At 40.9% G+C, this 25,192-nt stretch overlaps 1 protein-coding gene across 1 annotated transcript; it reads right to left on the reverse strand.

Annotated features, from left to right (window-relative positions):
- Positions 1–1,023: 1,023 nt before the first annotated feature.
- On the reverse strand, positions 1,024–24,945 carry PRKRA (protein activator of interferon induced protein kinase EIF2AK2). The gene is made up of 8 exons (XM_063429783.1): positions 24,779–24,945; positions 15,501–15,670; positions 14,099–14,180; positions 11,532–11,616; positions 6,027–6,144; positions 4,600–4,697; positions 3,561–3,735; positions 1,024–1,305 (listed from the first exon to the last, which is right to left on the reverse strand). The coding sequence occupies exons 1-8, from the start codon at positions 24,832–24,834 to the stop codon at positions 1,148–1,150; spliced, it is 942 nt and encodes a 313-aa protein (XP_063285853.1). The 5' UTR covers positions 24,835–24,945; the 3' UTR covers positions 1,024–1,147.
- Positions 24,946–25,192: the final 247 nt, after the last annotated feature.

Raw genomic sequence — 25,192 nt, forward strand, 5'->3', positions numbered from 1 at the left:
TAATGGACTCCTTGGAGGAGGGGTGGGGAAGCAAAATTCAGAATAAAATAGTCAAACTGTGGCTATAACAGGGTTGGAGAATTTTTCCAAAATTATTTTCGCCTGCATTTTGTAAATTCCAATATGCTACAGTTCATAGTTTAGTTAAACTTTAGAGAAAATTGACTGATTGCTGGTTTTACATAGGATGCATGCGACAGTAACCTCAGAGTTCCATGCCAAATCCAGAAACCAGGAAATCAACAATCCATGACTGCATATATGAAAAACTGTCTCATGGGGAAGGTCCCAGCTATATTTTCTAGATGAACAATGAAAACAAGTAGTATCAGGCAACACATTACTCTGGAATGTGTGTAAGTCCATGGCTTTAGTACAGTTAAACACTACAGAACAGATTAATACAGCTTATCTAGTTAAACAGCAAGGGTTATTCACCAAACCAACCAACTGTTTTAGGACGAAATAACAAAGTTGAAAATGTTCACCAAATCAACCTGTTTTCAGCTCAGATTTTAGAGCCTTGAATTTGCAATTCTGCAGTTAATAATGTGTGACAATCCATCCACTTAGAAGAAAATAATTCTATATAACACATAATAATAATAATAATAATAATAATAATAATAATAATGAAAACAGCCAGCAATAATTAAATGTATTTTGGAAAGGTAAAAATCAATAAATAAGAGGGTAAGTGGGAAAACGTACAAAGAAACAAAATCTGTGAAAACAATTTATTAAAGAATAGCTAGTTACATTCAGTAGATTTTTTTTAAATATATTTTAAAAAAATAATAATAATAAGGGGAGGGGGGGAGGGGGGGAGGGCACCATTCACACACACACAAAAACAAAAATTTAAATTCTCAATATGTGTCCATGTTTAAAGCTTCAATATAAGTGGAGTGGCAGCTCCAAAGAAATAAGTCAAATATCGAATTTATAATAAAAACCAATTTCCTTTATCTAAGCTCAAAGATTTTTTTTTTTTTAGAAATTAAGGTTGCATCATAACCAGTATTTGGGTTAAATTCATTTATGCATTCAATTTGGTGGCCAATTTTCTGGTAATACGGTCACAGCAAAAATTGAAAATGTATTTCCTATTTAAAGTAAAAACTTAATTTGTGGGAAGTCCTTGATTTTACTTTCTCCCTGCCATGAGTTTTAAATATTGCAGTGCATTGTGGGCAGCATCATTGTGGGCATTACCACACGAGATCCCTGTTCCGTGACATACTGTGACAGGATTTATGGACAACTCCGCCAGACACTGATACTGTCCGTTGACACTCAGTTCCTCTGAAAAGTAAACAAATTATTTTAATATTCATACATTTTGTGAGAAAAAAAAAAATTTCATCCAAAAACATAACTAGTACTCAAAACTCAGGAAGAAAAAAAATGAAATATAAATAAAGTTTCAGAATCTCTTCATAAATGACATGACAATCTTACTCCAAACATTACAGGATAGAGATCTTCTACCGTGTTTCTCCGAAAATAAGACCGGGTCTTATATTAATTTTAGTCACGAAAAACACACTAGGGCTTATTTTCAGGGTAGGGCTTATTTATTTACGGTACCGGTATGTACATTGAACCCCCCCTTTAATTAATCCACCCCCCCTTTAATAAATCCACCCCCCCTTTAATAAATCCACCCCCCCTTTAATAAATCCACCCCCCTTTAATAAATCCACCCCCTTTAATAAATCCACCCCCTTTAATTAATCCACCCCCTTTAATTAATCCACCCCCTCTCTAATTAATCCACCCCCTCTCTAATTAATCCACCCCCTCTCTAATTAATCCACACCCCCCTCTAATTAATCCACACCCCCCTCTAATTAATCCACACCCCCCTCTAATTAATCCACACCCCCCTCTAATTAATCCACACCCCCTCTAATTAATCCACACCCCTCTTTAATAAATCCACCCCCTCTAATTAATCCACCCCCCTCTAATCCACACACCCCCTCTCTAATTAATCCACACCCCCCTCTAATCCACACCCCCCTCTAATCCACACCCCCCTCTAATCCACACCCCCCTCTAATCCACACCCCCCTCTAATCCACACCCCCCTCTAATCCACACCCCCCTCTAATTAATCCACCCCCCCTCTAATTAATCCACCCCCCCTCTAATTAATCCACACCCCCTCTAATTAATCCACACCCCCTCTAATTAATCCACACCCCCTCTAATTAATCCACACCCTTTAATTATTCCACCCCCTTTAATAAATCCACACACCCCTCTAATTCATCCACACACCCCTCTAAGTAATCCACACACCCCTCTAAGTAATCCACACCCCCCTCTAATTAATCCACACCCCCAATAATTAATCCACACCCCCTCTAATTAATCCACCCCCTTTAATTATTCCACCCCCTCTAATAAATCCACACACCCCTCTAATTAATCCACACACCCCTCTAATTAATCCACACACCCCTCTAATTAATCCACACACCCCTCTAATTAATCCACACACCCCTCTAATTAATCCACACACCCCTCTAATTAATCCACCACCCCTCTAATTAATCCACCACCCCTCAAATTAATCCACCACCCCTTTAATTAATCCACCCTCCCTTTAATTAATCCACCCTCCCTTTAATTAATTCACCCCCCTTTAATTAATTCACCCTCCTTTTAATTAATTCACCCTCCTTTTAATTAATTTACCCTCCTTTTAATTAATTCACCCTCCTTTTAATTAATTCACCCTCCCTTTAATTAATTCACCCCCCTTTAATTAATTCACCCTCCCTTTAATTAATTCACCCTCCCTTTAATTCACCCTCCCTTTAATTAATTCACCCCCCCTTTAATTAATTCACCCCCCTTTAATTAATTCACCCCCCCCTTTAATTAATTAAGTCCCAGACATAAAATGCCGGTATCCACTCACCGTTCAAAGAGTCCGACCACTGGGTGCCTCCGCTGGAGATCCGTGAAGGCAGACTGACGGCGCTGCGCACGTCGTCATCACGCTGCGCACGTCGTCATCACGCTGCGCGATGCCGCGGCCCGCAACGCTCCTCCCCCTCCTCCTAATAGAAGAAGGAAGTCCCGCCGGGCCGCAAAGGTAAAATGCCTAGGTCTTATTTTCGGGGTAGGGCTTATATTGCAGCCCACCCCGAAAATTCAGCTAGGTCTTATTTTCGCGGTAGGTCTAATTTTCGGGGAAACACGGTATATGTAAAATATATATTCTATTTTTCTCTAACAAAAACAACAAAAAAAAAAAAAACACAGACACGTTGCATTTGTTTCTTTGACATGGTCTTGTTAGAGATCACTATTCCAGAATGAAATCTTGCTGAGGTTTTGGTAAAATGGATGAAAACATTTTAAGCTGTTTCTTGTAGTGAACTCATGGTGTTATTTCCTGGGAGGGAAGTGGGGTCCTAGGATAAGTCCTACAGAGAATATTCAGACTAACATACGTTCATGCACACTTTACATTATTAGAAGTATAAGGACACAATTTGTCAAATATCTCGACCCAAAAACATAAGCAATAACTGACTACTTACCGATGTCTAAATAAGATGCACGAAAATTTTGTTCGTCAGCAACTTCAGCCAACATTTTCACATAATCAGTGTTCGGAATACTCAAAGGGCTTCTTTTCAGAAGGTTTATTTTCTCTCCAGTTGATTTTTTCAAGCTATCCCAAGTGCATCCAAGATTATTTCCAATGAGCTTTTCCTAAAATCAAGAACGTATTTTACAAAATCAGAGACTTTCAAGATTTCAGACCACGTAAAGTAAGGATGAGACAAGTCTGTAACCTATCCTTGTATACGGCGAGTTAAAGAAAGAATCTCTTTGCTCATTAGATTCATTCAGCTGGTGGACATCTGGCTGTCTATAACCTATTAAGAATTACACCAAATTCACCACAACCCCTACAAATGAGCAGTAATGATTATGGTGCATAGAGTCTTTAGGCGTCATCCCTCAGGTTTCTGTCAAACCATTTTTGGGACGGTGTTTAAAAAACAAAAACACAAAACACATTCTACCTAGTTTCCCAAGCCTGTACCATCTGCAGTCACAGGCACAATCATTTTGCATATTCAACAGGTTAATTTCATATATGAAGTAAAAATACAAAAAAAAAAAAAAAAAAAAAAGAGTTTAACAAAAAGGTTAATATTTAAAAACAAAAAAGTACAAATAAAAAAAAAAATGAACATTTTTAGTTTTTTGAGAGATTGTTTATAAAGGAACCTAAATTACACTCGTAAGCACAGTTTTCCAAATGTCTGCTACCTGTTCATAGACTGCCTTATTTTGCACAACAGATTCATGGGCTTCCCCAGGATTCCTATATTTGGTATGTTTTTGTTTCTATTAGAAATATTAGATAACCGTTCTATGGAGGGGAAAAATATATACCGAGCAGATCTACATTTCAAAATGTTTCACATACATCTTGTATTACTTAAGCCACAAAGTGGAATATATACAGAAGTCCAAAGAACTGGTTGCCAAGAAAAGGCATCAGAGGAGAAATACACAAGTCACAAGCACCCTACTAGAAACCATGTCTTTGTATTGTATACGCACCAGGGAGCGATTAACAGTGTCAGGCAGAATGTTGTTCAACTTCGCAATTATCTTCTCAGCAGCAATTCTTCTCGCTACTTTTTTAGATGTGCCAGATGCTGCAGGGAAAACGAGAAAAGTCATTTCAAAGAAAGAAAGAAAAATGTAAGACAAAACTAGAGTAGACCAGAGCGATTTAATTTAACAATACATCCAGAGCACATTAACCTGGATGTGCGGCAAAACAAAAAACAAACACAGAGAACACAAAACACATGCTTGTTTTAAGCACATATCCAACAGTATTCATTAAAACAGAGCCCACAAGTACTCTACCTCTAGCCAAGCATAACAATTACTCACTACAACATGTACAATTCACGCTTTTTCCTGCAGCTTGGAAGCAAGTGCATGAACGTAGAGGTGAATTTGCGAAGAGGGCACTACGTGTATACAGGTGTATTGGCAGTTCTTTTCTACGTCACATGCGCCTCCCTCCCCATGTCACTTAGTTAAAGTCCTTCCTGCGTTCGTTTAATCTCCAGTTTTTCTTATACTTGCAAGCTGCGTATGGGTAGCAGTGGGTAAATAGCATTATCTGAGACAAGCTCTTCAAGGCTTAAAGGAAAACTCCAGTGCCAGAAAAACAATCCGTTTGCCTGGCACTGCAGGTCCCCTCTCCCTCCCACCCCCCCAATCCCGGGTTGCTAAAGTGGTGAAAACCCCTTCAGTAACTTACCAGAGGCAGCGACTATGTCCCACGTCGCTGCTTCTTCCTCCGCGCCGCTCCTCCCTGTGATTGAGTCGGCCGGTGGGCGAGACTGATCCTGCCCACCGGCACCCCATAGGAAAGCATTGAAAATGCTTTTCAATGCTTTCCTATGGGGAAATGAGCGACGCTGGAGGTCCTCACATAGCGTGAGGACGTCCAGCGACGCTCTAGCACAGGTTTCCTGTGCTAGAAACCAGGAAGTGCCCTCTAGTGGCTGTCTAGTAGACAACCACTAGGGGTGGAGTAAACCCTGCAAGGTAATTATTGCAGTTTATAAAAACTGCAATAATTACACTTGCAGGGTTAAGAGTAGTGGGAGTTGGCACCCAGACCACTCCAATGGGCAGAAGTGGTCTGAGTGCCTGGAGTGTCCCTTTAATTTCCAAAAGAGAGTGAAATGCCTCAGTTCTGGATAGTACAAAACGCCTTTCATCCTAAGTATTTGTTAATGAACAGACACATAGTGGGTTTATTCACTAAAATCAGGAAGTGTGATGATCAGAGAAGGGCACTGCATATTTTAAACCAAATAGAACTGGAAAACTAGAGAGAGAGAGAGAGAGAGAGAGAGAGTTTTTCCCAATGATGCAAATACAATTCCTGTTTAAGTAAGACACCCTCACAATATTCCACCTTACATGCGTGGCAACATATTGTCTGTGGCAATAATAAGTACCAGATTCCACTAAGTTTTCCACTCTGCAACTTATTGTAAACTCCCTCTTGTGAGGCGGCCCGGATTCCTGTGAAACAGTATACTCTGGCAGTCTCCATCCCTTCTGCACAGCAAGCTCCTGAGGTTAGGGGAACAGATCGAGATTTTAAAGCTCCAACATATTCCATATTGATGTACACTGGGAAACAAAAACACACACGTAATTGTGATAAAGACAAGTAAGGCAAGAACAAGAGGTTGATGGGGGTCAGCAAAAACAAGGAAACAGTCTAAAAGAAGCAGTGTTTAATAACACAAAAGGTGCAACACCTAGAAGCCAAGAACACAGTTTTACAAATCTTGTAAACCTCACGGTAGAAATTGCTGTTACTATGCTTTCTATCGATGGCATCATCTGGCTTGGTGCCAGCTGATTAAACAGAACAACAATCTTTGATGGAAACACCCTAGTCTGAATATCAAGCACAAACATAAGTCATTAGGTATTTTCTGAAGCCATACCAAAAACAGTTCAAAATTCCATGCTACTGCCGTATTCAAAACAGGACACAGTCTCTATTCCCAATAAACTAAATAGACATAGGTGTAAGGAATACAAACATGACAGATTCTGACTCTGCTGTGTATGTGTAAGCACCAATACATACACACACACACACACACAAAACATCATACTACAACAAAAACGTGTAACATACATACATACATACATACATAGTCAATACATTGTTAAACACAGATCTGCACACCAGTCAAGCCACAAGACTTTCTTTCCCCCCAGAAATCATACATTTGCAGTGATGTTACAACTGCATAGGATTCTGGGCGGGCCTATGCAAATAAGTTGAACAAAGAATCTAATGTTTGCCTTATTATTCCATTTTAAACATGGATTCCTTGGAGTTTACGTTTGCTCTATACAACAGCTAAGAAACAACTTCGGAAGAGATGTAAAACCCCTTCCACCTGAATTCAGTGGCTAGTCAATACATTGTTAAACACAGGTCTCACACCATTCTACATACATATTTATTGATTAGTTTTACGTAATTAAGCAAATGTTATTATAATTTAAGGGACCTGCCTGACGACCCAGGCAGAAAGTTCAATTTGCAAGCCCTATATTTGAGACTGTAACTTTCCAAAACACCATAAAAAAAAAAAAAAAAAAAAACACAAACGCTAACTTTGGCCAGGGTTTGTGACTTAGTGGCTATTAAAAAACTGGATATACCCCATTTTAAGTACCATTGGTTGTCTACTTTTCCAAATTGTATGCCAAGATGGGGTTTATTTTCATCCCTGGGCTGCCATAAGGTCTCAAAGGCAACATAGGGCAAACAAGCCAATCTAACAAATTTCAATGTGCAAAAAAGGAAAAGGTGTATATTTGACTCTAAGTTTTTTCCAAAACACCATAAAACCTGTACATGGGGGTACTGTTGTACTTGTGAAACATTGCAGAATACAAATGTGTATTTTATTGCAGTAAAAGCAAACTGTATTCTGACTTTCAAAGTTAAAATGTCACGCAGAACATGAAAAACAACATTTTTAAATTTCTCTCACTTTATTAGATTTTATTCAAATAAAATTGTTTCATATATAAATATTTGTCGTAACATGAAAGCCTTGTTTCTCCTGAACAAAATGACATAAGTGTGGGTACACTAAAGTGGTGCATTATGATTGAAAAGACATAGTCAAGTTCCAAATTTTGTTTTAATGAGAACTTGAAAAGCTTTAAAAGTTTAACATTTACTTGCATTCATATTAGAGAGGTAAGCAATGTGTATAAAATACTTCCAGAAAAAATAGTCTACTAGTTTTAAAAATGCACTTAGTCATGAGAAACAACAATTCTGTGCATATTTGCATGGCTTGGGCTGGATGAGTGCGTAAGCCAACAGTGTCCATCCATGCTCTGTATAAATATGGACAAATTCGGCATTGATGAAAGTGTATATTCCACATTAGCAATATCGCAAGTGAGGCCCAGGATATAGGTGCACCGGTGACTCTCAGATTGTGACAAACTGCTGGAAAACACTGTCATAGAACCAGGAAAAACATCTGCAACCTACAAGCACGAAGCTGAAAGGTCTGTCCACAGCTCCCAGACATCACTCCCACCATCCCCTCATTGATAATGTAGAATTAACACTCACATTGAAAGGCAGTTGTTGGTTTAGGCTGCTGGGGGCAGTTTAGCCCAGCTCTGTCAGCCCATCAATCATACCCCGGTTGCACGGATTAAAAGGAACTATGCAAAGGCATAAATAGCACATGAATACAAACGCAGAAGGAGCAGTCTCAGGATGACACAAAAAGCTGCCATAGGTTATGAAACTGCTTTCCCTATTACAGCCCTAAGGTTAAAGGGAAACTATAGTGCCAGGAACACAAGAGCGTTTTCCTAGCACTATAGCTCCCTATAGTGCCCCTTCCTCTCTCCCCCTTTCCTCCTTCCACCTCCATTCTGTCACTCACCTGATTCCAACGCAGATGTCCCTCTGCGCTGGTTCAGACTCCACCTCTTCTCCTCCCATTAGGATGACGACGGAAGGGAAGAGGGGACCTAATGAGCATGTGTGGCGAGTGCTGCACTCGCATTGGGACTTCCCATCTAGGAAAGCATTTCCATTATCTGGAAATCTATTCATAAACAGGGCTATACATAGGACACAATGTCACACATTTAGGCTGGAAGAAAGAAGATTTCAGCTAAGGCAAAGAAAAGTTTTTTTTACAGTAAGAGTAATAAGGACATGGAAGTATTTGCCTGAAGAGGTGGTTTTGTCAGAGTCTATACAGATGTTTAAACTGCAATTGGATAAATACTTGCAAAAACATAACCTACAGGGATATAATTTCTAATTAGTGGCGTAATAGCTGCTTGATCCAAAGAGACATCTGACTGCTATTTTGGGGTCAAGAAGGAATTTTTTCCTAGTTTGTTGCAAAATTGGAAGCACTTCAGACTGGGTTTTTTGCCTTCTTTTGGATCAACAGCAAAAACATATGTGAGGAAGACTGAACTTGATGGACGCAAGTCTCTTTTTCAGCTATGTAACTATTGTATATGGTTTCCTATGGGGTTCTGGGTGATGCTGGAGGTTTTCATGCATAGCGTGAGAACATCCAGCGTCAGTTAGTCAACCAAAAGTCGCCTAACCGTGCAGAAGTCCCTCTAGTGGCTGTCTGGTAGATAGCCACTAGAGGTGGCGTTAACCCTCGCAGGTAATTATTGGAGTTTCTCAAAAACTGCAATAACTACCAATGCAGGGTTAAGGGACTTGGGACACTGCAACCGGACCACTACCATGAGCTGAAGTGGTCTGGGTGACTATAGTGTCCATTTAAATTTGTCTGTGGCCCATTTTCCTTTGGCTTATGGCACACTGGTCAACAACCACGGTCTTACTGTACAATTTGTGGAACAAAAATGCAGTCAAAGATATCTTCCAAATCAGTTACCTGATGTTCTAGGAAATGAAACCTCCAACTTTCCATAAATTAGGTAGTTACCACAACGACACCCAACTGCCTGACCTAGAGTATGCAACTAATGCCATTCATTTAGGACAGGTCTGAAATACCTGCATGGCGCTGCAAAGGTTTAGAGGAATAAGATCAATTTATTTGTGTTTGTTAACAAACCACCTTAAATAGAGGTGTCTTGTGCAAAAATGTAAGCAAACAGTTTCTCCATAAGATTACACTTCGGGTTATTCCCAAACAATTGTCAAAAGGCAAGCCAAAACAGCTAGATTTGTAAAAAAAAAAAAAAAAAAAAATAAATATATTCGTCTCAGCAAGATCTGTAACTTTATTAGCAGGAGGTCATTCTAAACTCACATGCAACATATTTAAAATGTGGTCTGACAATTCAATTGTAAGATATAATAAACAGTTGTATTGCCATTTCCCTGATCACAAAATCTAGTATCTCCTAAAGCGCACTGTAGTGCTTATGGTGTTCAAATTAACCCACAGTATGGGCAAGATTAACTTCTTGGAAAGTTGCTATCTCATTGTATTACTAGTTAAAGAATTCCCATTATCTGCCTCTAAACACAAAACATAGATCCCCCCCCTCCCTCCCTCCCTCCCTCTTCTGCTTTCTCACTACCCTGCACTATGACATACATACTCAAACCCTAAGTTCAGATACAGATGATTGCTGGCCACTAGCCAATGGGGGTATCAACCATTTTGATCGCATGCAATTTGGTCGCATGCATTTTGGTCGTGACAAATTGGTCGAATTACACTGTTTGTGCATTTTGATCGCATGCAATTTGGTCGCCATTCATTTTGGCCGCATTTTGATATAAGGTGTCATTTGGGTAATATAAGGTGTCACTATCTTAGGGTAAGGGTTAGGGTTAGGGTTAGCTTTTTCCCATGAGTGGGGATCGTCCCTGTGCACTACCTAAGATGGCTACAGAGTCCCAAAGTCCCACTGCTGGATGCAGCAATTGAGGTCCGCTCCCATAATTTCTCCTGTTTGTTGGGCGAGTATGGGTACGGTACCTGTTGTGCTTCCGTATCAGGGTGCGATCTGTCGCGTTGTGGAGTTGGGGCATGGGGTCACTGGGTGTCCTCCAGGTACAGGTCCTTGGTGCAGGCTTCAAGGTAGTTGGTGGGTCATACTCGACCGGAGTGCGTCTTGCGCCTGTTTCCTGGGAGTGCCACAGCTGTGCGGGTATGCGTGAATATGCAGGCTTCTGTGGTGCTTGTGTGTCTTGCGGTAAAAAATCCATGCAATCACAATGCCATGCGACCAAAATGCATGGCGACCAGATTGCCTCGACCAAAATGCATGCGACCAAAATGCCCTAAACCGCCAATGGGATACGTCATCAACTACCCACTACTGGTCGTCAAATGACCTCAGCGCCTTAATAACTGACCATATAAATGGCATGCGCACCATAGTACAAGCTGGGACTATAACGCCCCACTCTAGACTATAATGCCCGCATACCTAGCCGAGAGCCTGGAACACGAGTAGCACTTAATGCTAACAAAATATTCCCAAACCATCTCCAGACACGCAAAAATAACGAACGCAACCAGGGTACACTCTGCTACAGGCAACACAAAACACGATTGTACGAGAAAAACCCTTGGGAAACTGATACAGACACCTCTAGAGCCGAGTAATTACAGAGGACATCCAGTTTCCCAATACCGTCAAGTGTGTCAGCTACATTATCTACTACATGATTTGTATAACACCCCTGTACTGTATGATGAATCTTGTATAACTGACGTTTGTATTTCACTGTACAATTGAATTTTCGAAAATAAATAAAACTATTGAAAAAAAAACAAAAAAAAATACAGAAGGGGAAATTGGTACCAAGTACCTAACAATTACAAACTTCTGTTATTACCAGTATTTAAAAAAAAAGTAGAGAGTCCACATGTATGTCCAAATTGCTGACCCCACTTCAACCTGACTGATTCACAACACTGACAAATAACAGATTGATATACCTGCAATGTACCAATGGGATTGCCTTGCATCTGATTGGGTGGTTGTTTGGCGGCCTCTCGAATTAAAGGCTCAGTCATGGGCAAGCTATATTGTGCACAAATATAAAAACAAAATCACAACTGCAACAAGACAGCTAGGTGTTCAAGAAGTGCAATATTTAAAGGAGCATAGAAACAAAAACAAAAACAGAAAATGTAATAAAAGGTTTTACAGATGAGCATAATTGTAATGTACTAGCATGGAGCAACTAGCAAGAATATTAAATTGGTTTAAAGTGGGATTTCTGATCTAACATATATTCAGGGCAAAGAGCTCACCATTTACTTACTGAAAGCACTAGTTTCATACATTAGTCTCGCAGGGTACAGAGTCATGAAGCATGCTTCACAAATAAGCTGGCACCAGTCATAGGGGTTTGTAGAAAATATGCTATTTCAAGGTTGGACACACTGAGCTTCGAGGAAGTATAGCGCTTTCCAAGTCATGCATCTCTAAGCTGCGCTATATGTAGGTAGAGAAACTTCACCGAAATGTTGTCTGATATCATTCTGATAAAAATCATCACAAAGCAACCAGCACAAATCAGTTTGTTCTCGAAAAACTATTAATTGCGAGACTAAACAAATAGGGAATTGCAAAATTGCATCCAACTTATTCCCAAATCGGATATTTTGGTCTAAAATGTGCATTTTCCTAGTAAAAGGCAAGTCTGCATTAATCATGCATCATGCAGACTTTCTGTGTAATAAAAACTATTTTAAGTCTAGGTTACATTCGTTATTCCATCTCAATTGTTTTGCTGTTGTGCATTATTTTAAGATGCAGTTATACTTCAGATTGTCAACCAAAATAAAATTAAATTAAAAAAAAAAAATCATCATCTATGCACCAAGACCCACAATATTAAGATGTAGTTATTCTGGTGCTTAGACTGCCCCTTTAAAGGAACACATTGTACTGGTTAAGGTGGCAGGAGTGACCTGGCAACCCCCATTGTAAGTAGTCAAAATATTTTATAAAGGTCTGACTTCTCATCTGGGCACTCTCAGGGGTTACTATCCTCCTCCACTATACCAAACAAACTCTAAAGCTCCTGCTTAGGAACTTCTATTTTCTCTCCTGAGCTAAACCCTGCACTGCCGCCAGGCTGTTGCATGAGTAGCAGAAGTACCACATACAAAATGAACCATATGCAATGTAGCTGGATGGATTCCACTGTGGGAAAACTGCAAGCAGAGTCCAAGTAAACCACTGTTTGTTTCACCGCTTAAGTTATGAATAGTATTAAACCCGCGGTGTGTAAATGTAGGCAAAGACATAGCAAAACTGAAAGCAAAGAGAAAATGGCTCATGTATGCTGCGCTTTTTTGAATGTAGAGCTAACCATGCCGCAAAGAAGAAAATCCACTACACATGACCACCTTTTTTAAAGTGACATTATGCATTAGCATAATGCTAATGGATTTTATGGTTTTTGCCCAAATTAGCATCATTTTGCAGCATTCTCTATGCCTCATCTACAATAGCCCTTGTTGGTTACTGGTCTACAAATAAGAGAAACACCTGCTTCACTTATACAGGGTTGTATTAGATAGATAATGTAGACACTCTAAAAAGAGCAATAGAATTAGATTATTTCAACTGACTGATCACTTCTTTACTTGGATAATACTAATTGCTTACTGTAAATACAGTAAGTTTAACCCCTTAAGGACACATGACATGTCATGATTCCTTTTTATTCCAGAAGCTTGGTCCTTAAGGGGTTAAAGGACCACTATAGGCACCCAGACCATTTCAGCTCAATTAACTGGTCTGGGTGCCAGGTCCCTCTAGTGTGAACCCTGCAGCTGTAAACATAGCAGTGAAATTGCTATGTTTCACTGAGGGTTAATGCAGCCTCTAGTGACTGTCTCACTGACAGCCGCTAGAGGCGTTTCCGCGCTTTTCACTGTGAAGATCAGTGAGAAGACACTGACGTCCATAGGAATGCACTGAGTAATGCTTTCCTATGGGCGGTTTGAATGCGCGCACGCGCAGTTATTGCCACGCATGCGGCACTGACGTCGACAGGAGGAGTTCCCCAGCGCCGAGGGAGCACAGCGCTGGAGAAAGGAAAGTGTTTTAACGCCTTCAGCCCAGCGAGAGTGGGACCTAAAGACCCTATATAAAAACATTCAGAAATGGCAAATCCAAATTAATAAAATTATTAAAAGGACCACTATAGTGCAAGGAAAACAAACTCGTTTTCCTGGCACTATAGTGGTCCTTTAAATAATTTTATTAATTTGGATTTGCCATTTCTGCATATGTTTTTTTTAAATGCATTATCTGCAAAGTATCAAAGTACAGCCTGGAAAAAAAACCAAAAAAAAAAACACCACAACAACACAAAAGAGAAAGTAATGATGGCAAAAGGATTTTGCAAAACTGAGATACTGATGAGGAGAAAACAAATTATTTAAATCAAGTCAGATAAATACAATAGTGCACTTTAAAAGCCCCTAGAAACAAACAGTTGCACAAATCATAGAAAAAGTTACAGAAAGGATAAGCCTTCACTCACCTTATTTTGGAGTCTCCTTTTAATATGTTTAAAGCAGATTCTGCTGCTTTATGTTTTGCTATTTTCTTGCTAGGTCCTTCTCCTAAATGACGAGGTAGAAGAGTTGGGAAAAGAAAGACAGTAAGCATGAGTATTTCAGCATAGCACCTACCATGCTACATTACCAATATACCAACTAATATGCCTTGTATTTAAAATACAGCAGATTCATTTTTTTTTGTTTTATCTATTAAATACAGGAATATGATGATGTTGAAGAACAAAGACCCCAAGGCAACGTGTTTAGCTCCACTATACGTCCTCAATGTGATCACTGTGCCATCCCGTGATTCCTCTGACAAGTACCCGCTTGGCATCTAACAGATAAGAGCAGTACCATTGCACGGGCACTTGGCATTTTCCTCAGTAGCGCTGAACATTCAAAAGCGCTGTGTATTTAATTCATTTACCCACTTTGCGGGTCTTTGCTCAGCAAAGCATGCCAAAGAAAACAAAGTAAATCTCCCTTTTAGTTTGGCAGTGCTAAACTGAGCTAGTGGGAGTTCCCCTTAAAAAGGCAATCTAAGCACCATAACGTACTGTAGTGTTATAGTGACAGGAGTCACTTGGCACTGTCCCACTGTTCCATAGTTTTCAAACGTTAGACACTTAGCTGGGCAACAAGGGTGCCTGCAGTCCAGTGTCTCTTCATAGATGTCACTAAAGGGTCCATTCCTTCTTAAAAAAAAAAAATTATACTTAGGACATAAATCATAGACTGAGCAGTGTAAGCTGGTGGTCCAAGTCAATACATTTTGTCCAAAGAGACTGAATTGATATTTTGCAAATGCAGAAGTTGGTAGTGCCACTTTGGCAATCTCTTTGAAGAGGAGCCATATTGTGAGTCCCTGTAGAACCCAAGAAAGTGTCAGATAGCTTGTAAACAGATTGACTCTTAACAGTGGGAAAACGTAAGAGGTCTAACACCAACAGGTTTGTATAGGTGTGTAGATGCTTTGTGATGGCACTACAAAAATAAAAAGGTGGATTTACAAGTGGTTGAAGAATTACTAAATTGCTTAGGTCATGCATTTAAGCAGCTCTGCATTTAATCTACTTATAATACAGAATCACTTATTTTGCATCTTTTCCTAAGTTGTGTTTCAAAGCGGTTGTATACAGCAAACACAGACTGAAAGGAATCCATGGTTAAAATGGAATGAGGCAATAATGTGATTCTTTGTTGAACGAATTTGCCTATGCCCATCCAGAATCCTTTGCGGTAGTAACATCAATGCAAATTTGTGATTTCTGTGGGAAAATCAAGTCTTATGGCTTGACTGGTGTGCAGATTTTTGTTTAACATTGTATTGACTATAACACAGAATGGTAGTTTATACAATGATTGTGTTTTCACACATACCTATGCATGATATTTCACCTATTACAACCCGGAAAGTGAAACTGGGGTGATGAGCTTGTCCTTCAGCTTTCTCCAACGTATACACAGGTGGTTTGCCAGACTTTGTTCCAAATTCAAGTAGCAGCTGTATGGGAGTCTTGCATGGATTATTAGGAACAACTCCCTCTACGCTGTAAAGACCAAAGGGAATATTTTAAGAAGTGAGGTTTTATGGAGAGAGTGAACAAAACCACAAAAAAATAAAAAAAAAACCTTGCAAACCGCTGGAGGATTTTTAAAAATTTTTTTTTTTTTTTTTAATAAAACGTCAAAGCATTAACAGAAGTCTCTATTAACACCTTCACTACCAAATTATCTGTAAGCAAATGACCACTGAAATCTTTGGTGTGTGTTTTTTTTTTTTTAAAGTTAATGTATGCATTTTTCATGAACATTTTGCATAAGTAGTACAAAACACAAATATCATTGTTAATCTATGTTTAATAGACAGTGCAAACAAATGAGAATACAATATTTATTGGCGTGTTATTCAAGAAACATTCCAAGCACCATATGCACTACAGTACACTCTAGTGGTTATGGTGCCAGAATTGCCCTGGCGTCCTTCAAAGGCAAGTAGTCAAACCACTTGCCAACAACTTGACAATTTACCTGGGGTACACACAATGTCACTCAAAGGCTGCAAGAGATCCTGAAGCCCTGTACAGAGAATTTGTTAGCTCCCTTGAACTAAGCCAAGCAATGCACAATTGGCTGAATGCAGAGAGCATCCAGCTATATTGGAGGAGATGATCAGCACACCACAGGAATGTCGTCAAACGGTTTGCATAATTAACCTGGTACAGCACCAGGGGAACTCCGGGCACCATAATCACTACAGCACCCTGGTGCTTTGAGTGTTCCTTTAAAATGTAGAGAAATGCGTATATGTGTTTTGGTTACATACCTCTGTCTGTGTACACACGTTGTAGAAAGTGATCGCTTTAAACTTAGTAACGTAATCATACCAATAGGATTCTCAATGATACTACCTGTTGCGACGTCTTACTTATTAAGCATGACTAAATATTTAATTGACTGGAAATCCATTAGTCTGTATTCTACCAATCACAAGAGTAGGTATGCTATTGCACCATTAAAAATTAACACTGCAAGCACCATACTCACTACAGCTCGTTGTAGCCGTTATGGTGCCAGGAATGTCCTGGCACCTCTACAGGCTGTGGGGGTTACGGTGCTTGAGTTGTTCCTTTAAAAAAAAAAAAAAAAAAAAAAAATCCACTAAACTATCCTTCAGAGGACTATAGTTCATTTAGATTTATTAAAGGGAAACTATAATGTTAGGAATACAAAGTTGTAAACAGGATCATGTTTATTAATTGTTCTTAAAATTGGCAGGTTAGCCAATCAGTTCTACAGAATTCCTAATTCCTTCAATAGATCAAGTTTCCCATCTTTCCACTGTCCGACACCAGCACTGATATTCAATGTCTCCCATTTGTTGGTGTATTGAAAGTTCCACAAAAAATCCATAGCATGCTGAATTTGCTCAATTATTTGTGAAAAGCCCAGCCCTATGCTATGTAGTTATTCACACTGTTGGAACTATGGAACAATGGATTTGGTGTACTACTGCAATGAATACAGACTTGGTGTACTGCATGAGATTTTCTTGAAAATACCATACATGAAGTAGCACTCTCCTCTAACCGCTGACCTTGCAAAAATTACTAATGGCAAAGAGGGACGTTATTTGTGTAGCACCAACATATTGTGCAGTGCTTTACAATTATATAGTGCAGACCTGCAATAGAAACGGACAGACAAAATAAATATCAGCACATATAAGACGTGAATTCTTCACAAAGTTGCTCCGTTATATACTGTTCAATAATAAGGTATTATTGTCATGTCATAGATGCTTTAAAAAAGACCTCTGTTTAGGTTGAAATGTTGCACATTCAGTTTTCAATAATTCTGTCTTTTTGAAGAAGCCTTGAGTGCCTGGACCTACTTTCTACTAATAGACGCACTACTGCTCTGCCTCAATTATATTGAGTAGGGACAGTAAACTATTAAAGTGGCAGTATAAATCACTTCAAATTAACCTTACACTCTAATATACATATTACACTCAAAATACATGTATATCTGCAGTGCTGGTCCTCAGAGGTGCACTGGACTGTCAGACTGCGGCAAGTGCTGTATGCCCACAATGCTTCTCTGTGAGAAGCATTCAACTGAACAAATGCCATCACATTGCATAACTTGACAGAAGAATGATTGAACTGCAGTATGTCTTGGTGAAGGTATAAAGGTCAGTTTAGCTGTTCTTTTTAAAAGGACTTTTTTTTGTTTTTATTAAAAGGAAAAACACACACACTTAATATTTCATAGTAGAGAGCGGTATCAACCAGCATGCCTTGTTACCTAGCTACATAGAGCTGACAATGATGACTAACCTCTAGTAGTTCAGATGCTATCTACTACATCTCCTATGATGCTCAACCAACCACCCAACTGCCCAACCATAAATGGGAAGGTTATCCACACCAACTACAATGTTAAATATACATTTAGAACACATTCTACAATTACTATGAAAATGGGGATCCACCCATGGCCAGTTAACATTCAAGCTCTCCTCCAGACCCCTGCCACAGCCAGTAACATACCCAGTTATTATACAATCCCCTTCAGACCCCTGCCACAACCAGTAACACAGCCAATTATGCAGCCCCCTGCCACAACCAGTAACACAGCCAATTATACAGCCCCCTGCCACAACCAGTAACACAGCCAATTATAAAGTCCCTTTTAGACCCGTCACAACCAGTAACACAGCCAATTATACAGCGCCCTTCAGTCCTCTGCCACAACCAGTAACACAGCCAATTATAAAGTCCCCTTTAGGCCACTGTCACAGCCAGTTATTATAGAGCCCACCTCCAGACCCCTGTCACAGCCAGTCATTATACAGGCCCCCCTCCTGATTCCTGTCACAGACAGTTGTCATTCTGGTCCCCCTGTCAAAGCCAGATATTATAGATGTCCCCCCTCCAGACTCCTGTCACAGTCAGTACCATTGCCAGTTAATATACAGCCCCCTCCCTCAGTCAGTAACAAAGCCAGTTATTATAGATTTCTCCCTCCAGAGCCCTGTCACAGCCCGTTATTATACACCCACCTCTCCCTCCTCCAGACCCCAGGCACAGCAAGTTATTATACACACCCCTCCTCCAGACCCCTGTCACAGTCAGTTATTATACACCCCCTCTTTCAGACCCCTGTCACAGCCAGTTATTAAATACACCCCCCCTCCTCCAGACCCCTGTCACAGTCAGTTATTACACACTCCCCCCCTCCTCCAGACCCCTGTCACAGCCAGTTATTAAATACACCCACCCTCCTCCAGACCCCTGTCACAGCCAGTTATTACACACTCCTCCCTCCTCCAGACCCCTGTCACAGTTATTAAATACACCCACCCTCCTCCAGACCCCTGTCACAGCCAGTTATTAAATACACCCACCCTCCTCCAGACCCCTGTCACAGCCAGTTATTAAATACACTCACCCCCCTCCAGACCCCTGTCACAGCCAGTTATTAAATACACTCACCCCCCCTCCAGACCCCTGTCACAGCCAGTTATTATACACTCACCCCCCCTCCAGACCCCTGTCACAGCCAGTTAATAAATACACCCATCCTCCTCCAGACCCCTGTCACAGCCAGTTATTATACACCCCCTCCTCCAGACCCCTGTCACAGCCAGTTATTATACTCCGCCCCTTCTTCAGACCCCTGTCACAGCCAGTTATTATACTCCGCCCCTTCTTCAGACCCCTGAGACAGCCAGTTATTATACATCCCCCCTCCTCCAGACCCCTGACACAGCCCGTTATTATACATCCCCCCTCCTCCAGACCCCTGTCACAGCCAGTTATTATACAGCCCCTCCTCCAGACCCCTGTCACAGTTATTATACACCCCCCTCCTTCAGACCCCTGTCACAGACAGTTATTATACATCAAATATCCTTGAATGGAATCTATGTGAAAATTGAAAAAGCTTTCATAGCGTAAAAAAGTAAATATAAATAGTGTTTAAAGTGAGATTAGAAATGCACTCACAAACAAACGATTAATCAGGCCTTTCACCCTCTCAGGGGTAGTGTGATGAGCACAGATATCCTCCGACACGATATATGTGGATGTAAAAAAATGCAATATAGTGAAGTTTGTTTTAGAAATATATAAATTCACATTTATTCATTGCACTTACAAATTAGTGGCAGTTTTTTATTTTTTGCCAAAAATTCACAAGAATACTCAAAAACCCCCAGGACGTCCCATTATCAGCGGAATCAATTCCTTATCATGCAAATTATCAGAATATGTGGATTTATTTTTACAGCCTTATGTCCCATTACACTATACTTTCATCAAAGATACCAGGCATATTCTGCAAGATTTAAAATCTATAGAGTGGAAATCCTCTTACATTCTAGCGACAGCAGACATTACAGCCCTGTACTCTAACATTCCCCACGCAAAAGGCATTGCTTGCATTCAAGATACCCTTAAATCACCACAAGTTTTAGAGGACGCCCAGATTGAGTTTCTGGTGAGTTGTATTCAATTCGTACTCGCCAGAAACTTTTTCTGGTTTAATGGCCAGTTTTTTCTTCAGCGATGCGGCGTCGCCATGGGGACGAAATTCGCCCCCAGTTTTGCCAACTTGTATGTGTCCCATTGGGAACGCCAGCACATCAAGTTGGCGGACCATGATGGGGGTGGTTTGGTCCTGTGGCGGCGCTTCATCGACGATGTCCTGATCATCTGGGATGGTTCTATAGAAGACCTTGATTTATTTTTGGGCCAAGTTAACGACAATGAATATAATTTAAAATTCACTTCGGTATCCAGTAATTCTACTATAAATTTCTTGGATTTAACTATACACTGTGTGCAGAATTATTAGGCAAATGAGTATTTTGACCACATCATCCTCTTTATGCATGTTGTCTTACTCCAAGCTGTATAGGCTCGAAAGCCTACTACCAATTAAGCATATTAGGTGATGTGCATCTCTGTAATGAGAAGGGGTGTGGTCTAATGACATCAACACCCTATATCAGGTGTGCATAATTATTAGGCAACTTCCTTTCCTTTGGCAAAATGAGTCAAAAGAAGGACTTGACAGGCTCAGAAAAGTCAAAAATAGTGAGATATCTTGCAGAGGGATGCAGCACTCTTAAAATTGCAAAGCTTCTGAAGCGTGATCATCGAACAATCAAGCGTTTCATTCAAAATAGTCAACAGGGTCGCAAGAAGCGTGTGGAGAAACCAAGGCGCAAAATAACTGCCCATGAACTGAGAAAAGTCAAGCGTGCAGCTGCCAAGATGCCACTTGCCACCAGTTTGGCCATATTTCAGAGCTGCAACATCACTGGAGTGCCCGAAAGCACAAGGTGTGCAATACTCAGAGACATGGCCAAGGTAAGAAAGGCTGAAAGACGACCACCACGGAACAAGACAAACAAGCTGAAACGTCAAGACTGGGCCAAGAAATATCTCAAGACTGATTTTTCTAAGGTTTTATGGACTGATGAAATGAGAGTGAGTCTTGATGGGCCAGATGGATGGATTGGTAAAGGGCAGAGAGCTCCAGTCCGACTCAGACGCCAGCAAGGTGGAGTTGGAGTACTGGTTTGGGCTGTTATCATCAAAGATGAGCTTGTGGGGCCTTTTCGGGTTGAGGATGGAGTCAAGCACAACTCGCAGTTTCTGGAAGACACCTTCTTCAAGCAGTGGTACAGGAAGAAGTCTGCATCCTTCAAGAAAAACATGATTTTCATGCAGGACAATGCTCCATCACACGCGTCCAAGTACTCCACAGCGTGGCTGGCAAGAAAGGGTATAAAAGAAGAAAATCTAATGACATGGCCTCCTTGTTCACCTGATCTGAACCCCATTGAGAACCTGTGGTCCATCATCAAATGTGAGATTTACAAGGAGGGAAAACAGTACACCTCTCTGAACAGTGTCTGGGAGGCTGTGGTTGCTGCTGCACGCAATGTTGATGGTGAACAGATCAAAACACTGACAGAATCCATGGATGGCAGGCTTTTGAGTGTCCTTGCAAAGAAAGGTGGCTATATTGGTCACTGATTTGTTTTTGTTTTGTTTTTGAATGTCAGAAATGTATATTTGTGAATGTTGAGATGTTATATTGGTTTCACTGGTAAAAATAAATAATTGAAATGGGTATATATTTGTTTTTTGTTAAGTTGCCTAATAATTATGCACAGTAATAGTCACCTGCACACACAGATATCCCCCTAAAATAGCTATAACTAAAAACAAACTAAAAACTACTTCCAAAAAAATTCAGCTTTGATATTAATGAGTTTTTTGGGTTCATTGAGAACATGGTTGTTGTTCAATAATAAAATTAATCCTCAAAAATACAACTTGCCTAATAATTCTGCACTCCCTGTATATGTAGAACAAAATCAATTAAAAACCAAGACGTATTTTAAGCCCACAGATTGCAACACAGCCATTGAGAGCTCCAGTACCCATTATCCTCCATGGCTCTCCAACATTCCTAAGAGCCAATTTACCCGGCTCAGAAGGAACTGTACAGACAACCACATGTTCCTAGAACAGTCTAAGATTGTACAACAAAGATATACTGACAAAGGGTATAATGTGCAAAAAATGGAGATATCTAAATCGGAAATATTAAATTCTGACAGATCATTATTGCTAAAAAACAAAAATGAAGAGGGTCTGGAACTACTAACAGCTGAGCAAAAAATAAAAAATAGATTCAAATGGAAAAATAAAAATAAGGAGAAAAGTGACAATATAGATAAAAGAAAAAATAATAGCAACAACAAAGATATTAATAACAAATTTGAATTTGCGTTTGTCACACAATATAATTCTCAAGCTAGACAGGTAGAAAAAATCCTTAAAAAGCATTGGTACATCTTAAAGAGAGATGAGATTTTAAAAGATGTATTACCAGATTTTCCTACAGTAATCTATAAAAAATCTAGCAATCTTAAGAACAAATTGGCACCCAGCCTACTACCTATCACTCCTTCTTGTAACAACTTTCTTAAGACCCAAGTACAAGGGTTTTATAGCTGTGGCCATTGTTCTACGTGTACACACCTCAAAAGGAAAATTCAAGATTTCACTGGTACATACACGAAAAAAACATATAAAATAAAAAACTATATTCATTGTTCTTCTACTTTTGCAATCTATTTATTGCAATGTGGCTGTGGTGCCCAATAGGATATTACAGAACTTCTTGTGTATTTATATTTGTTTTTATTTACTTTTATTTGAATGCTGTATCTTCTCCCTGACTCTGGATTGTGGATACTCGACTATCACCACCAGGAGTTCCATATGTTTATGGAGAGATGCCTTTTTTATGCTGCTAATTTGTAAGTGCAATGAATAAATGTGAATTTATATATTTCTAAAACAAACTTCACTATATTGCATTTTTTTACATCCACATATATCGTGTCGGAGGATATCTGTGCTCATCACACTACCCCTGAGAGGGTGAAAGGCCTGATTAATCGTTTGTTTGTGAGTGCATTTCTAATCTCACTTTAAACACTATTTATATTTACTTTTTTACGCTATGAAAGCTTTTTCAATTTTCACATAGATTCCATTCAAGGATATTTGACCTATATCAGGTTGTCCCTTTGCATTCTATCTAATATACGTATTCTGGGTGGTTTCCACTTTTGTCTATTTGCTATACATTTCCACAGGTGGTTGTGAAGTTCACCTGGAGCTATCACAGTATACGTGTATTTTCTTAGTGTATATACTTTGTTTCTTTGTTTCAGTTATTATACATCGCCTTCCTTCAAACCCCTGTCACAGACAGTTATTATACACCCCCTCCTTCAGACCCCTGAGACAGCCAGTTATTATACACCCCCTCCTCCTCCAAACCCCTGTCACAGTTATTATACACCCCCTCCTCCAGATCCCTGAGACAGCCAGTTATTATACACCCTCCCTCCTCCAGACCCCTGTCACAGACAATTATACACACCCTCCTCCAGACCCCTGAGACAGACAGTTATTATACACCACCCTCCTCCTCCTCCAGACACCTGTCACAACCAGTTATTATATACCCCCTCCTCCAGACCCCTGTCACAGCCAGTTATTATACTCAGCCCCTTCTTCAGACCCCTGTCACAGCCAGTTATTATACTCAGCCCCTTCTTCAGACCCCTGTCACAGCCAGTTATTATACTCCGCCCCTTCTTCAGACCCCTGAGACAGCCAGTTATTATACATCCCCCCTCCTCCAGACCCCTGACACAGCCCGTTATTATACAGCCCCTCCTCCAGACCCCTGTCACAGTTATTATACACCCCCCTCCTTCAGACCCCTGTCACGGACAGTTATTATACACCGCCTTCCTTCAGACCCCTGTCACAGACAGTTATTATACACCGCCTTCCTTCAGACCCCTGTCACGGACAGTTATTATACACCGCCTTCCTTCAGACCCCTGGCACAGACAGTTATTATACACCCCCCTCCTTCAGACCCCTGAGACAGCCAGTTATTATACACCCCCTCCTCCAGATCCCTGAGACAGTTATTATACACCCTCCCTCCTCCAGACCCCTGTCACAGACAATTATACACACACCCTCCTCCAGACCCCTGAGACAGACAGTTATTATACACCCCCTCCTCCTCCTCCTCCAGACACCTGTCACAACCAATTATATACCCCCTCCTCCAGACCCCTGTCACAGCCAGTTATTATACTCCGCCCCTTCTTCAGACCCCTGAGACAGCCAGTTATTATACATCCCCCCTCCTCCAGACCCCTGACACAGCCCGTTATTATACAGCCCCTCCTCCAGACCCCTGTCAGTTATTATACACCCCCCCTCCTTCAGACCCCTGTCACGGACAGTTATTATACACCACCTTCCTTCAGACCCCTGTCACAGACAGTTATTATACACCGCCTTCCTTCAGACCCCTGTCACAGACAGTTATTATACACCCCCCTCCTTCAGACCCCTGAGACAGCCAGTTATTATACACCCCCTCCTCCAGACACCTGTCACAATCTGTTATTATACACTCCCACCCCCCCTCCTCCTCCTCCAGCAGACCCTTGTCACAGCCAGTTGCCATCCAGGCCCCCCCTATCTCAGTAAGGTGAACTGAATGGGGCTCTGAGAGATGATGCCCCCCTTTACCTGCTGGGTTTGTCAGGGCTCCTTTTAGGCGCGGCTGGAAACCTCTCCTGAGACATGTTGGAGGAAGGAGAAGAGAGTGTCCCGATCCCCTTGGGTTAAAGCCGCGCAGAAAAGGTTCCCTACCGGCCGCCTGCCTGCTGCACACTGCGGCAAGGGGCCGGCACTTCCTGCCCCCCAGCAACCAGACAGGGGGAGGGAGGGGGCGTGGCCACCGGGTACAACACGGCGAGGAGGGAAAAGTGGAATGGAACCCAGGGAGCCGAGTGGAATGTACCATCCGCGTTATAGGGGAGCCGAGTGGAATGTACCATCCGCGTTATAGGGGAGCCGAGTGGAATGTACCATCGGCGTTATAGGGGAGCCTGGAACGGTCCATCCGCGTTATAGGGGAGCCTGGAATGGTCCATCGGGGTG

Source organism: Pelobates fuscus, chromosome 8 (assembly GCF_036172605.1).
Source record: "Pelobates fuscus isolate aPelFus1 chromosome 8, aPelFus1.pri, whole genome shotgun sequence".
In the NCBI taxonomy this organism is placed as follows: Eukaryota; Metazoa; Chordata; class Amphibia; order Anura; family Pelobatidae; genus Pelobates; species Pelobates fuscus.

Coding starts and splice junctions, on each gene's coding strand:
- PRKRA (XM_063429783.1), bottom strand. CDS start 24,834: ATGTCTCAGGAGAGGTTTCCAGCCGCGCCTAAAAGGAGCCCTGACAAA. Junction 15,671..24,778: donor AGCCCTGACAAACCCAGCAG/GTAAAGGGGGGC, acceptor TGGTCTTTACAG/CGTAGAGGGAGTTGTTCCTA. Junction 1,306..3,560: donor TGCATCTTATTTAGACATCG/GTAAGTAGTCAG, acceptor TTTACTTTTCAG/AGGAACTGAGTGTCAACGGA.